Source organism: Aedes aegypti, chromosome 2 (assembly GCF_002204515.2).
Source record: "Aedes aegypti strain LVP_AGWG chromosome 2, AaegL5.0 Primary Assembly, whole genome shotgun sequence".
Taxonomy (NCBI): Eukaryota; Metazoa; Arthropoda; class Insecta; order Diptera; family Culicidae; genus Aedes; species Aedes aegypti.
The window spans coordinates 139,450,945-139,466,460 of NC_035108.1; the positions used below are offsets into that span (position 1 = coordinate 139,450,945).

Below are 15,516 nucleotides of genomic sequence, written 5' to 3' on the forward strand. Positions count from 1 at the left end.
TCGACAAAACGTTTATCCGTCTGAGATATCATTGCAGAAAAGCGTCGAGAATGAATTTCAACTACTAAGGTGTCCATTACTACCATTGAAATCCTATATCAAATACCGTTTTGATTCATATTCCGAACACTTAAGGTCAACAGTGACTTCAAATGCATCTGATTGGCATAAATTGGCTGATATTTGTGTAAATTTTAATTTCTCCGCAAAGCCTATCTGTTAGCTGTTGGGTGTACCACTAATAATGTTGATTTAATTAATTTTAGTATTGTTTTAACGAAAAAGAATGGAACAACATTTTGATTCAAATGCCGAACACTGTGTTCATTCTGTCTCATATTCCGAACACCTTGATTCAAATTCCGAACAGCACGAATAAATCGTATTCAAATGAATAATTTTGCAAATAAATTTACTTAAGCTTGTTCTTCTGGTCTGAAACTAGAGAATCATCACTATTGCCGCGGTATAAATTATATTGGGAACGTTATAATTGTATTGCAATTGACTGCCATTTCCATGTTATTTGGTGACATATTTCAGCGAAACATTTCAACCAAATTGCCATACAAAAACCGAGTGTTCGGAATATGAGTCTGTTCGGAATTTGAGACAAAACGGTAAGAACAAAAAAACTAAACCGCTTTTTTTTTTCTCACTTCCCAACAGCAACAAGCCCTTGCACTGACACGTCCTAAGTCGCCCAAGAAGGAATCCTCCGTACCGGTATCGCCCTCCAACGGTCGGGAGGTGGAAATGACCAGCCCGAAAGTCCACTTATCGTCCTCATCATCATCAAACATTTCGGATCATCCGAACCCGGCAGCTCTCATCGGTGCTGAAAATCTAAACTTGTGCTCCGCCACGGCCACCAACGGAGGAGGATCCTCATCGAACAGGAGCAGCACCCCACAACAACAACAGGTGCACCATCACCAGCATCATCACCACCCGGCAATCAGTGTTTCCCAATCGCTAATGGGATCCAACGCAACCCGCTCACTAACGCCTCGGATTAGTGTGAGCACTTCCCTGGCGGAAAATGGCTCCTCGATGGCTTCCGTCAACAGCAACATAAACAGTAACATTCCGAACAGCACCGCCGCAGCCAACAGCAGCAGTAGTGCAGTATCAGGCTTGCAAGCCCCATCAAATCCCAGCAATGGAGCCGCGGGTGACCGCGGAATTGTGCCCCAGTCTCCGGTGGCAGCCGTTGCAGCCGCAGCCGCCGCCATGCAAGATCGAAAGGATTTCGATTTCAGCAAAGTCAACGGTAAGTGCAGGACATGGACATAGGAAATCAATTTAATTTATTGCGCTCTTGTCGGTGGTTTTCTCCGATGTGGAATCGAACGGGATGAGGCGCTAACAGAAGTGGAAAAAAATGTCACTCGTAACCTGGGGGAGAAATTTAATTTGATAACGAACGGAAGCCGCAAAATTATCCTGACTACGGCTTTCGACGCTGACCGAGCAGGAGCGGGTGACTGATTGAGTGGCCTTGCACTTTGGAACAATGGTCGGGGAAAAATAAAATTTGGTCAAATCTAATTTGCAAATCCTCCTCAAGCATCGTCCACGTTTCATGCCAGTTGAGGACGACCGGCCTTATGAGCATTTTGTATATGGTACAGCTGTTGCGAGTGTGAATCTATTTTGATCGCTGCTTCTTGTGGAGGCCATAGTAGGCCCGACTTCCACTGATGATGCGCCACCGTATTTCACTATTAACGTTATTGTCAGCCGTCAGCAAGGTTCCAAAGTAGACGAACTCGTACGTCAACAGGGGCATGGTAAACGTGTTGATCGCCTTCACCTTATTACTGGCAGACAGCAAGCTCTTCAAAATACAGTTGGCACGAGACAAGAACTTTTTCTGTAGCTCCTTCTTAATCATCACACGAATACCTCTAAGTTGCAGAAATCCCAGATATTTATACGTTTCGCCTTCAATCATATTCTGAATCTCCGTATGTAATTACTGAATATCGTAGCTAGCTGTAACAGATGATGCAGCATCTGTACTGATTCCGCAAATAGCTTCAGGTCGGCCATATAGAAAGTGTGGGTAACTTTTGTACTCCTTTCCCACTTTTCAATTGGTATCCATACTTGCATTGGTTGTGTGCTTTGCTAAGGGAGTTCATGGGCAGACAAAACCATGGCGGACTTATTACCTTGATATATCCCCTTCTAACGCTGAGTGTCCTGGACCGTAACACAGGTGCATCGTCAGAATATCTCGGAGGAATATCTCCCCAAACCGGTAACGTTACGCGTTGTTCATACTCCGTTGTTGTCCAGTAGAATGCCGAAGTCGGCCCAGTGATTCCGGATGGCTCCCGGTTCACTGGCACCCCGACGACCATTTGCCGATGCTGTTTCGCAATCTACTCAGCTAGTCCCCGGCGGAAGATCTATCCTACTCCGACTCGATGATGGGCGGTCAAGTGTTAGGGTCGGTTTTGCAATTCCAGTTGGAGAATGACTTCCGGTTTGCAGGTGCCTCGGCGACTTATTTCCGATACTACATTTCGCTCGTTCTACTCGGTCTATTCCCCGACGGAAGATCTAGCCTACTCCGATCCCGCCTGATGTACTCCTCTCATCAACAGACTTACTAGTCGAGTGCCGAGGTCAGTCCAACGATTGCGGTGGTAGGTTGGCTTCCGGTTCATCAGTGCCTCGACGACCCGACGTCAAGCGCTGCACTCTGCGTTCCGTTTCGCTGTTCTGCTCGCCAGTTACGCTGTAACCAGACATTACTTGCACCACTATATTTCAAAGATCGGGATCGTTTATCGTTCTGTGTACTACACGTTCTTCGCTGAAGTACTCACCAAAAGCAGCCGCCACCTTGTTTCGTACTATGTTTAACCTCGGACAGACGAAGACAACATGTTCTAGCGTTTCTTCAATCTTCAGAAGTCCCTTACCAAAGTCGATCTTGTCATTTCAGATACGGTTGTAGAACTCCATCTCGTTTATGTTGAACATCCGGTTTTGTTCGTTTAGCTTCGAACAATCTCCATAACGTCGCAATCGTTTCACAAAAGCACTCAACCGCTGTATATGGGTGTCGAGGATGTTAGTAATGTCGACTTCTCTGAGATTTCGGAGCTCTACGGATCATGAGCATGAAACTTTTCTTTTTCTGATATCTCCGGGTCCTGACCACTTAGAAGGATGGCATCTTCGGCAAAGTTGCACAGTAGCTATCATTATAAAAGCGAGAGAGATTCGAATTTTTGTCACTAGAAGGCACTAGTGTGCATGCAACATCTCTTCTGCGTTTATCAAAGGATCTCGACCACTCAGAAAGATGGCGTCTTCTGCAAAGTTGTTCAGTAGCTCAAGCGCCATTATTGTTTGAGCTTTGAAGTTCAATATTTTGCCACCTGTGCTTGTGAGCATGAAACTTTAGTTTTGTGAATATCTCACAATTCTGATCGCTTAGGAAGATGGCGTTTTGAACAAAATTATTCAATAGCTCAAAGACCAACAATTTTTTGAGCCATGAAATTCGAGATTTTATCGCTGGTGGCGTTAGTGAATGAAAAACTTTTGTTTTGCAAATATTTCAGGATCCTGACCACTATAAATATGACTTTATCTACAAAGCTTTTCAGTAGCTCAAGATCTATAATTATACTACAAGAGAGATTCAAGATTTTTATGCTTTTAGCGCCACCTATTAGCTAAAAATCTAATCTCATGGCTTTTATAATGGCAGCGCTTGAGCTACCGAACAACTTTGCTGAAGACGCCATCTTTCTAAGTGGTCTGGTGGCAAAATCTCGAAACACTTGGCTTGAATAAGATAGCCCTTAAATTACTGAACAACTTTGCCAAAGACATCATCTTTATAAGTGGTCATATCTTGAGATATCCGCAAAACAAAAGTTTCTTGAACACTAGCGTGGAATTTCACTTGAGCAGTGTTGCCAGCAACGACAAAATTTTGAGTCGTTCATGAAAACCTGGATTACAGTTGAAGAGCATTCCTATGTTGCCAAGCATTCTCATTTTCTATTCCGATTAAGTTGTATGAATTTGAAATTTTGCCAGCCACATAAACATTTGTGCTTCGGCCCACTGTATGGCATGTTACAACTACTTTCTTTTGATAACAATTGAGCAGTGTTGCCACCCATTATCAGAATATGAAAATTGAATGGCCATTTTGAAAAGTTCAACTTTGCCGAATATCTCGGATCAGTATTTCCAAAAATATAAAAACATCAATATTAGGAAAATAGTTATTTATGCAACAAGTTGCAAAATGATGATTTTTTTTCAGCACGAGTCGTAAATTTATCCAACGAGACTTGCGGAGTAGCATAATTACGACAAGTGCTAAAAAAATCGAGTTTTGCATGCAACTCGTTGCATTTTTAACATTTTTTGCAATTATGAAAAATGCCGTTAAAGTTGGTTTATTTCTAGGAACATGAACATATTTCAAGAGAATCCACATGGACAACATGGAAGTAACAGCTGACTGTTGTTCAATCACGTAGGCTTGAATGATTGTCACAAATTTTCACGTCTTCTTTGCTAGTCTATATTCTACATTCGAAGACAAACCAGGTAAGGCGCCGCACAAAATTGTCTAGGTACTATTATTTTGTTCACCTAATTCTTCATGTGCCGAACTGCTTACAGGAACGATCGAATGAAAAACACGACTTTTCAGAGAGTAAATTGCCTCCCCTACGTCTGTTAAAAGATTCAATTCCAACTCAAAATTCCTCACCTGAATAGGATTTGGATCTTACGACGGATATAGAATTCTAAGCTAGTTGATTAAGTCATTGAGAAGTCCAGAGTAATTTAACGAATGGTGTATGGACGCACTCAGATATTATTTTGGCAACTCCGAAAACAGAACTGAAAAGTGCTGCTTTTCAGCATCGTTTTCAGTGCTGAAAAGTAGAACTTTCCAGCATTTTTTTATGTGGTACGAAAAGTACGCTGTCATGTGGTCCATTCTGTTTATAAAAAATTGGCTGATATGCAATGGAATTGCAAAAACATAATTATACCCCTGATTTTCTTTTTACACCGATTCTATTTACGACCCCCGATAACAGTCGTAAAAAGAGGTTGGGGTGTACTCATTGCAGTGTGGCTAGATACTTTTTAAAAGACGCCACTGAAACAATATTTTATTTTAACAGAGATAAACCAGCCTCTGTCTTAAAATGCTTCTATGAGTTATTTAGAATGATTTGATTGTCCGCTTTTTGGGAAGAGATTGAAAAAAAATCTTACCTTACATCACAATACTGAATTACCTTTGATGACATACCATGGTATATGGTGCGCTCTTGTTGAACATGATTATAGTTTAACAAATGACTGTTCAATTACTCGTTGGTTTTATGGTGAAATAGTTATGATCATTCGAGTCCACTGGTGTAAAATTTCGATTCTGAAGTGAATGAAATTTATTTGACACATAACATAAACATCGAAATTGTTGCAAAAGTTTGTATGAAAAGCTTATGAGCACGTCGTAATAAACGTGATTTCATTGAAGTAAACAGTTTGAGAATGAATATTTTTTTCAAATAGGAAGATTAAACATGTTTTGTCGAATATATTTTCGAGAAAACGGTCAAAACTTTGTTTAGGCAATGTTTCCTTAAATGCTGAATAGCAAAATTCACAACGATTTTAGAGCATACCTGTCTTCGGAACATTTGCCAGAAACATTTTAAAGAACAACTTTGCAGAAAAAAAAGGTTTTAAAACCCAAACGCTAGAGGTTTTAGCCAACCAAAGTAAGCTTTTGTCCCATAGTGCCTCGCTGGAGGGGTTTTCTGTGGGTTGTTTTTATTTTGCATCGCTTTTCAGTGATGGACACAGTGGACTTGACCTGTGAGGTCTGTGACGGGGATTTGAAGCGGAAGAGAATATTTGCTGTCGATACATTTGGTTTAATTTCGCTAATTGGAGAATGATGAATTTAGAAGGACGCGGTGGCCGCTTACCCTAATGTTTGGTGCTAATATTTTAATAACTTTCTGTAATATGTGGGATTGAGCCGAATCAAAGAGCGTTTTCGATCAATTGCGGGTTGATAACCAGTATGCCCAATAGATGTTATGATGTGGTTTATTCGTTTGACAATTTGCTGCATGTGGAAATCACTACGTGTTACCATGAATGGTTTTAGTGAAACATTGTATGAATGACTACTTCATATCATGTGGTGTACATAAGCAATCGTTGCCTAATTTAAATGTTGAGATTAATGTATTGTCAAATTTAAAGTAAAAAAAAACGATGGATGATTTATTTTGAAGTTTAAAGGCCCTAATATTTTGAAAAAGAAATCTCCAATAAGCGATTTACCTTTTATGCTGTAAAATGCACAACTACAAATGAATATAAATAAATACACTGTACTTCGTCGATCATCACTATAAATGGTACTGTCACCTAATATACCGTGATTTGCAACTGTTGAGCTAATTAAGTTTCGTTTTCGTATCATCAGCCCCTCTTTATGATTAAGGTATTCTACATGACCATGTATACGCTACTAAACCTTACGTTGTATCCGAAGGTACCACCAAGCGCAGGCGCTCGGATTCGGCTATGCCGAGGGATTATGACGATTAGATAAACTATTACAGCCGGCCGATCCATGGGCAAACACGCTCGCTTTGTTGGGAACCATCCCCACTCCGTCCTCCCCCCACAAAATAGTGGAATGAACCAGTTTTGGTTCTTTTACGACCGTCACGAACCTGTAATACGATATGTCCTTGCTCTCGCATACCGGTGAGGATTTACGCCGGGATTGAAGCGGCATAGAAAACGAAAGTAAACGGACAAAAGTATCGACAGGCAGCAGCAGCAGCAGGTTTAGGATGCTCTCCCATGTGGGCTCGTAGAGTAGAACGATCTACGCCGCTACGTTGTTGCTGCTGGACAAAACAAACATTGCATCTCACACCTTTTCGGTGGCACACAAAGCTTACGGGGGCAGAGTCAGGTGCCAAGGGGTGGGAGGCGATTTCCATCAATTGGAAACGATAGCCGCTTTAGCATTAGCTGCCGGCATCATTGTCGACCTCAGTGGGTAGGTGAGTGCATGGGCGTAGTCAGGGTTTTCATTCGCAACCAGCAAAACAGACTCTCAAACGTGACCTAGTTTTATTTCTAGTTTGAGGTAATTAGGGCAATCCGCCAATTGTTAAACGAAAAAATGCTCGCTAATTGTTGAACACGCCGTAAGAAATACACGGACTGTTCAACAATAGGCGAGGTTTTTAGCCGTTCAACATTAAGCGAATTGCCCTACTTGAATCATTTCTGATGTATTCCTCCAAGAAATCCGTCAGGAATTGTCCTACGAATTTATTATTCTTTCTTGAATTCTCTCTGGTAATTGCGTCCAGAAATTCCATTGATTCCTGCCTACCTTGAGCTATACTAAAAGATCAAAATCGAAAAGATACGCCCCTACTGCAGTGCACTGCTGTCCCCCTCCAGCAACGCTCATGAGTGAGCGCACATGTGTTCCCCTTAGAAAATTTATGCCCTACTCCGACTAGGCTGAAAATCCGTACTCGGAACACGGTGGACACGTCCCAGTAACAACTCCGCTACGGATGGATCCCGGTGGCTAGCGGAAGGGCAATCCGCGGAATCCTACACCGGCCCAATACGGGGTGGAGTGGTATGGCGGTGGCGCCTAAATTTACATCCCGCTGCAGATAGATTGAACAACAGTCGGAACAACAACACGCACACAAATATCCAATCGGCTGCCGGATGCTGGGTTCCTGGAGGCTGGCGCGGAACCAGGCGCACATGTAGACGCATAATCCGTTAAATACATATAAACACCATCCGTGCTAAGCGCGCCAGGACGGATTAAAATCCGTGAACAGCCAGCAGCGGAACTGGCCATATAGTCAGCCTCTGCAATGCATAGGTTCTGGTGGCAGCAGTTGGCTCTCCTAATGCCTAGCCGGAGGGATATAAAATGATTTTTGTTTGGAAGCTCTACGCACCAATTCCGGCAGCGGCAACAGTATACTGAGCTCACTTTGGATGTCAGGCCACACTCACTGACTGGGGGTCAGTTCCAATGAATGTATAAAAACGTCAAATGCATAGGAGAGCATTATTGGTGATTGCGCCCGGTTGTAGAAAAATACCAATATGATCGGTCAGCTACAAGTGAGAATGTAAATTTAAAATTGAAGATATTAGATTTGATCTTAACCAGTCGTATGCATTGTCCATTTTTATTCTAAAAATAACCAAAATCACGATTACTTTTTTGATCTGTTCTTAACATCATTTTTGGAAATTTACCGAAAAGCTCTTCTACTTTGAAAATCTGATCTAATTACAATACTTGGTCATCTAGTTCCAGAGATATTCCGATGTTGCTTGAAAGATCACAACTTGACCATGAAAATTGTAAATAAAGATCCTTAGGCTGTTATTTTTGTATATAATTAACATGTTGACCATCAAATACCTCTGGCAAAATATTTTTTCCCATGTTTTGTCAATTTCTTTTCAAAACAATACCGTTAACCTTTACAGTACTAGGAAGAGTTGGGAAAAGTCATGAGATTCATACTACAGTAGGCAAGCGCAGCCAATCACAGTCAGTAAAGCCAGTGAAACTCATGACTTTTGCTTCTGTAAGCAAAATGCCTTAAGAGTAGCAAAACACCCGTTGCTAAAGGCAACCGAGAACTACTGTAGAAAAATATTCTATTTCCCGTTGCATTTCCCGCATTTACAGCCTTAAATGGCACTACTGATTTAGAAAATTCATGCACCTTATATAGGCTACTTGATGAGAATCACGATTTGAGGCTACTGTGCTGCCCATAACTGCATATTTGTAGCATTCGACCAAAGTAGGCATTGAGTAAATGGAACACCAAGTGTGCATTTGATGGCAGTATGGGGGGAAACTAAAATTTCTAAAAAATACCAAGAACGCTAAAGTGCTTATTTGAGGCGTAAATTTTGTACACTTTGATCGAATTTTGGGAAGACGACACTGATTTTTTTAATAATATCTAAAAAACTTTATAAAAAAAATCTTTATTGAAATTGTAGAATGGTTTCCATAAAATCTTTCACTAAATTTTGAACAAAAAAAAATTAAAAAGTTCCCTAGAGATGTTAGGGGAATCGTTGAAGGAATTCTGTAAAACATCTTGAATATTTTTATGTAGAAATATGCAGAACTTCTTTCAATAGATTTACTTTAAACTACTTCTTCTTCTTCTTTCTTCTTTCTTTCTGGCGTTACGTCCCAACTGGGACAAAGCCTGCTTCTCAGCTTAGTGTTCTTATGAGCATTTCCACAGTTATTAACTGAGAGCTTTCTACTTACAGAATAGATATTTCTGCAGGAATTTACCGTTTTGATTCATATTACGGACAGCTTCAAATTCCGGACACTCTACTTTGCATGGGAAACATTTCACACGAAATAATGTTTGCCGTTCAAAAATTCCTCCTTACAAGCCTCATTTTAAAAAACTTTTTCCATAGATATCTTTGCAAATTTATAATGCAGAACTGCCTTAGATGTCTGTTTAGTGGTTTGACGATTTCGATTGATGATTTGATTCTTCTATTTATGATTTCCATGAGCTGCCTTCAATTCTAATCAAAGGATCCGGAGTATGAGGCAAAAGTGAGGAAACGTCCGAATCAAAAATCATGCAAGGACCACACATTTCCTTTCATTGAAAATGGTTCATGTTGCAGAATCAAAATCTTCTCCCACCACTCGAAAGTTAGGTGTTTTGAAGAGTTGATAACGCAAAGGAATCATACAGAATGATTTATTTTACATGTTTTTAAATGAGTTATGAATCACTGAGATCTTAAGCGCCTGTACTGGGAGAAACTCTGGAAGAAAAGTAGATTTAAAAGAATTCTTGAAGAAGTTTAAGGATAAGTTTCCAAATAAATGCCTAAGAATAGTATTGTCAAACATCTACATTTTTGAAAAATAAAAAACGAATAATTTCTGTTCACAATATGTCATTGACTAATATTACCAATAAACATTGATTAAGCAGTAGTCACAAGAAAAGTTAGTTACTGTTGAACTGCCATACTGGGGAAGAGTAGCCAGTATTCACTTGCCAATGTCACGCGATATTCATTAAATTTAACCTTCGGGCCGTCGCGCTGTTGTACTTTGTACAACAGTTGTGATTTATATGCTATCATTTTGCAAAAAACATATCTATCGACACCAAACCAAAATGTATTCCTCAAGAATCTTCTTAAGAACAATACTCGACAGGCCCTTTATAATACGGTAAAATCAACAAAAGTACATGGAAGTCGCATAATAATGAACGCACTATGTACGGTTCGAGGAAATCACAGTTTGAAATCGTCATATCTTAAAATTCAGATAATATAGAGACTTGGGGTCTTTATTAAAGTTGTTCTGGAGGTGAAGCGCTATCTGATGGTACCTCATTTAGTTCGGAATTCGACCGCTAGGTGGCACTAGCGGGCATGGAAGTTTTACTTTTGTTTTGCAGATATTTCAGGATGCTGTCTATTTAGAAGGATGTCGTCTTCGGCAAAGTTGTTTATTAAGTTAAGGAATAACATTTTTCGAGCTGGTTGATTTAAAATTTTGCCACTAGGCGGCGCTAGTGAGCATGAAACTTTTGTTTGCAGACATCTCAGGAACCTGGCCACTTAGAAAGATAGTGTCTTCGCAAAAGTAGTTCCAAGGGCTATCATTATTTGAGCCAAAAAATAGGGTATTTTGCCACCAGGTGGCGCTAGTAAGGATGAAATATTTGTTTTGCGGATACTGCAGGATCTCGACTTTTTAGGCAGGCACCTTCGGCAAAGTTGTTCAGAAGCTCAGGGTCTATCATTATTTTGCAAAATTTCGAACTTTAAGGTTTAAACAAAGAAAGAATTTGAGCTTCTGAACAACTCTGCCAAAGACACCATCTCTCTAAGTTATCAGGCTCCTGAGATATTTGCGAAACAAATGTTTTATGCTCACTAGCGCCGCCTAGTGGCAGAATTTTGAATCAACTAGCTCAAATAATGATAATACTTGAGTTACCGAACAACTTTGCCCAAGACGTCAACTTTCTAAGTGGTCAGAATCATGAGATCTGAGAAACAAAAGTTTCATGCTCACTAGTGCCGCCTAGTGGCAAAATCCCGAATTTCTTGGCTATAATAATAATAGTCCTTAAGCTACTGAACGATTTTGCCGAAGACGTCATCTTTCTAAGTGGTCAGACTCCTGGGATATTCGTAAAACCAAGGGTGTTGCACAAAGTACAACGCGCGACTACTCGCGTTACAACAATTCGCGCGACGACCGAAAGGTTAACAACACAGCACTGCCTGGAGGAATCCCTAAAATAAATTCACAAGAGGGTTTTCTTGTATAATTACAGGAAATTACCCTGATGTGACGGGGTTGGTGGTCTAATGGCTATCGCTTCTGCTTTATGATTCAAGAAACGCAAATAATGTACATGAGTGATCCATTAGTTGTGGGTGTTCCTATAGTTGCGGTAGTGCCATTTTCACTGATTTTATTACATTAGAGCGTTCAAATTGCTTAAAAACTGTTGAAATGCCACTACATTTTTTAAAACATTTCTTACCTGTATCAATAGTTGCGGTAAAATGTTCCTATAGCGCAGGATCCCATAAGAAACCAACGGATACCGCAACTATAGGAACACAAATTAAATACATACCGCAACTAAACGAACAGTGTTGCAATAGTGGAGGTATTATTTTTTACTTACATGCCGTGTGTTACTGCGATGAAATCATTTTTCTCATTAAGTCAATGGTCGTTACTTCCCATTACAGCATTAACATGTACATTAATTGCGCTTCTTGAATTTAAGCGGTTCAGTCGTGCTTACTACCTCCACTATTGGTACATCCACCCTACATGGAAAGTCAGTTAACCAAAAGTAAGGCTTTCTGCCATAAATTACTTAAACCTAGTACACATACACTCCCATATGAACTGGTGTAGAAGCAGTGGACTCTACGGTCAACAGTAGGCCAGTTAAAATGAATTCCCTCATTGGACTGCATTCTGACGTGGCAGGCGCCATTGTTGCCTAAAAATTGAAGATAATCAGCACTTATACACTGAAGATGCCTGTTAGTCCCAAGCAGTCATCTGGTTGGTTCTTTGTGTGAGCGAAGCTGATCTGGCGATGCTGGAGTAGGAACCACAGGCGGCGATCAATCAAGCTAGCTCATTACAGGAAATCTTGAAATGTATGGATTAAATGGAGTATATTTTGAGAAAAAAAAACGAGTTCAAACCTGTAATAATTCTTAGAAGAATTCCCGAAAAAAAAATTCAAGTGGGTTGTTGAAAGTTATTCAAGAATTTCAACAGAAAATCAACTGGACGAATGCTGTGGATGATTATTTTTTTTGGATACATATATAAATAGTAAAATAATAATTTTAAATAAAAATATAGATAACTGCTTAAAAATCATAGCAGCCCCTGGAGATTAAAAAAAAACAGTGATTTCTTTGAATATCATACCAATTTCTTAAAATGAATGTCACTCCGCTTCTTCTCTTTGCGATTGCATCGCAAATAAGAGTGTACGATGAGCTCTTGATTACAGTTATTGACTGATAGCTTTTTCTATCAGTGCCCGCGTTTTTTACAATCGTGTACGCCACAACAAGACTGACCAAGCCCTGATTTTCTAGAGGTCCAATTATAAATACTTGAAAGAGTTTCTGTGGCATCCTGAATGAATATAAAGTAGAATTTTCGGAAAAGTTCTTTGAGAAACGTCTAGAGACATTTTACAAGAGGTCTCTCAGCGAATGCTAAAACGAACCTGCGAGGAAACTACTGGAGGATTCACTGGAAGAATCCATTGAAACATTGCTTTCAGAAAACTTTTGAGAAATTTGGACTTTAACAACAAGTGACATGGATTTGCTTAATATCGAGAAAGTTAAAGTCTACTTCAACCATGCATATTTTTGTGAAACGAATCAACAATTAAACATAACGAGTTCATCACTTATCTTTTACTCACAAAAGTAGCGTTCAGCATTATTTCATCATCTGTTCCTATGCGGGGTATAAAAGCGAAAGCCTCTCCCTCTATCCAGTAGGTTACCACCGCTTGATAGGAACGCTGTGCCAAATCAGTTTTGATGATTAATTTGATGCAGTTTACTTTTCTAAAATCCCGAATTTATATGTTTTAGATGGATTATGTTTTTTTTTAACAGCGGATCAAATCTCTGCTTTTTAATTTCATTCATTGCACTAGTACCCTTATGAACACGGTTGTATCTGAACGTAAAATACACTGATGATGATCAGTACTTAATTTGTGAGCTATGCTTCTGTACCTCATTGCACAATCGGAAGGGCATGCCAATTTTTATACCATATACTAGAGAAAACGACTGCGAGGAAACGGGACAGAACAATACGATACGCCAGGAGGGGAAAGCGGATTAAGGTGAATAAAAATTAGACGGGATTAAAATTACGTGCACTCATACACGCGCACATGAACGGTGACGCTGCGATGTGCGAGAAGGCGAATTCATGCACAGTAAAAAATAAATTGTTATTTCACTACGTTTGACACACGCAATATTCATGACGTGATTGCTGTGCATAGAAAACGACGTGACATTACAATTATTTTTTTTGCTGTGCATCTAAAGGACGGATGCTGAGTGTAATTCGACGAAAAATCTTCGAATGATCCTAATGGATGAATCTCTCTCAGTGTTGGCATTGACGACGACGATGATGACAACGACGGTGGTGGAAGAACACTTGAAGTGAGGTTGATTCGTGCGTGTTTTATTGAAAAGGAATTATCCTTCGATAAACACATGGCCACACGGCGCATCGTCGTGCTTTCGTCGGTTGGTTGGTTGGCTGGATGGTCGTGCCAAAAGGGAGAGGATCTTTTTAGAGTTGCAGGCACGAACATTAGGGATTCACCTAAATCGTGTGTAAGTTTGCTATCTGTGCTCAGTTTTCAGTTTACTTGGTGATGAAAACAGAGAACGCACATTGGGGCAGATCGCTGTTTTCGACGACCGAAACCTCCAGTACTCTGGATAGGCATCCTAAAGGTCTTGTACAAAGTATTTTGGAACAATTTGTACTTTGACTTATATTTCGACTTGTTCGGATCTTATCTAGATAAGTTATAACTGATCTAGATGAGTTTTATCTTCTGATAAGTGTTTCCAGAAAACACTTGAGCATAATTACAGTTTTGTTTAAAATTTCGAACATGATTCATATTTCGAAAACTCTATTTTTAAAAGCGAATTTTCACGAATCAATTCCAATTTCTTCACAGGATGATCAAGTCCTCTGTGTCATAAGTGTCTTAAGGAGAAATAATGTCTCGCTCAAAAACAATGTAAAAAATGTCTAAAAGTCTTTTTTGCTAGAACTTTAAAACTGATCCAGATCAAATAAAAAAAAAAATCAAAAGGTAGAATGAACTATTCTACAATACTTTGTCAAAGACATCTAACCTCTAGAATGCTTATCCAGAAGACCAGAGATTTTGGACTTCGAAAACAACGAGCTGCCCCAGTGTGGAACGTTTGCTCCAGAAGGGTTGGATTCAAATAACAAAATACTTGCATGCCGTATCAGATTTGTATGTCTTGGAAATCGTCAGTTTATAGGGCAAGAATTAGGCTCGTTTCTTCACACACATGTGAAAATAAATGCTAATATTTGTCCAACTCATATCTGTATGACTATAAGAAATCAATTATTTGCATACTTTTGGATTTCAACTCGATGAACATGTTCCGCGGCATAACATCAAAGTAACGGTTTTCAAATCGAGCTTAGGCTTTATTGCCCTGGTAGAAGACTATCCGTTCTAGTCCGGAAGCTTAATTCCACCGATTCTGCTAAAACCCTCCACTTGAGCGCGAGCCTACGATACAGAAGGTGTTGTCATGGAACTGTCTGAAACTAATCCTCGCAATCCCGAACGGTTACCGTGCCTCCAAATGAATCAATCACACAATCTATGTAAAGAACCCGTTGGACGCGTATTCAGGCTATCCATCTGCTTCATTTGCTTGGGTATCGGATGTATCAACTTAGTCGTAAGGCAAAACATATTTGCCCGCGGATTACGCGTCAAACTGAGGAAGAGGGGCGCGAAGTTGAGATTCTCGAACTCTATAATTTGATGAACCTGGATAGGCCTGGTCGCGGCGGCATTAGACCATACCCTACCAGAATGCCCACTCGGAGTTAAATGGCACCATTCATCATCGAATCACAGCGATTTCGAAGCATTGAAGCTGCTGAACTGGCTGTTGCCATTGCAAATGCAGCTGGGGAGCGACAAAATTTTCGAAAGCAGCGTAGTTTGCCAATTCGTTTCAACATGCAGTAGCCAGAAGAGCACGCAGGCATGAATATCGGATTTGGAATAGCTGCTGCTTTCCTGGAAGTGGCGT

At 40.1% G+C, this 15,516-nt stretch overlaps 1 protein-coding gene across 1 annotated transcript in view; it reads left to right on the forward strand.

The window, feature by feature from the left end:
- LOC5575821 overlaps positions 1-15,516 on the forward strand; it is a 326,519-nt gene that overhangs the window by 163,186 nt on the left and 147,817 nt on the right. Inside the window, exon 2 of the mRNA XM_021842547.1 lies at positions 670-1,273. Within this exon, the coding sequence (XP_021698239.1) occupies positions 670-1,273 (604 nt within the window). The remainder of the gene's footprint in view (positions 1-669; positions 1,274-15,516) is intronic.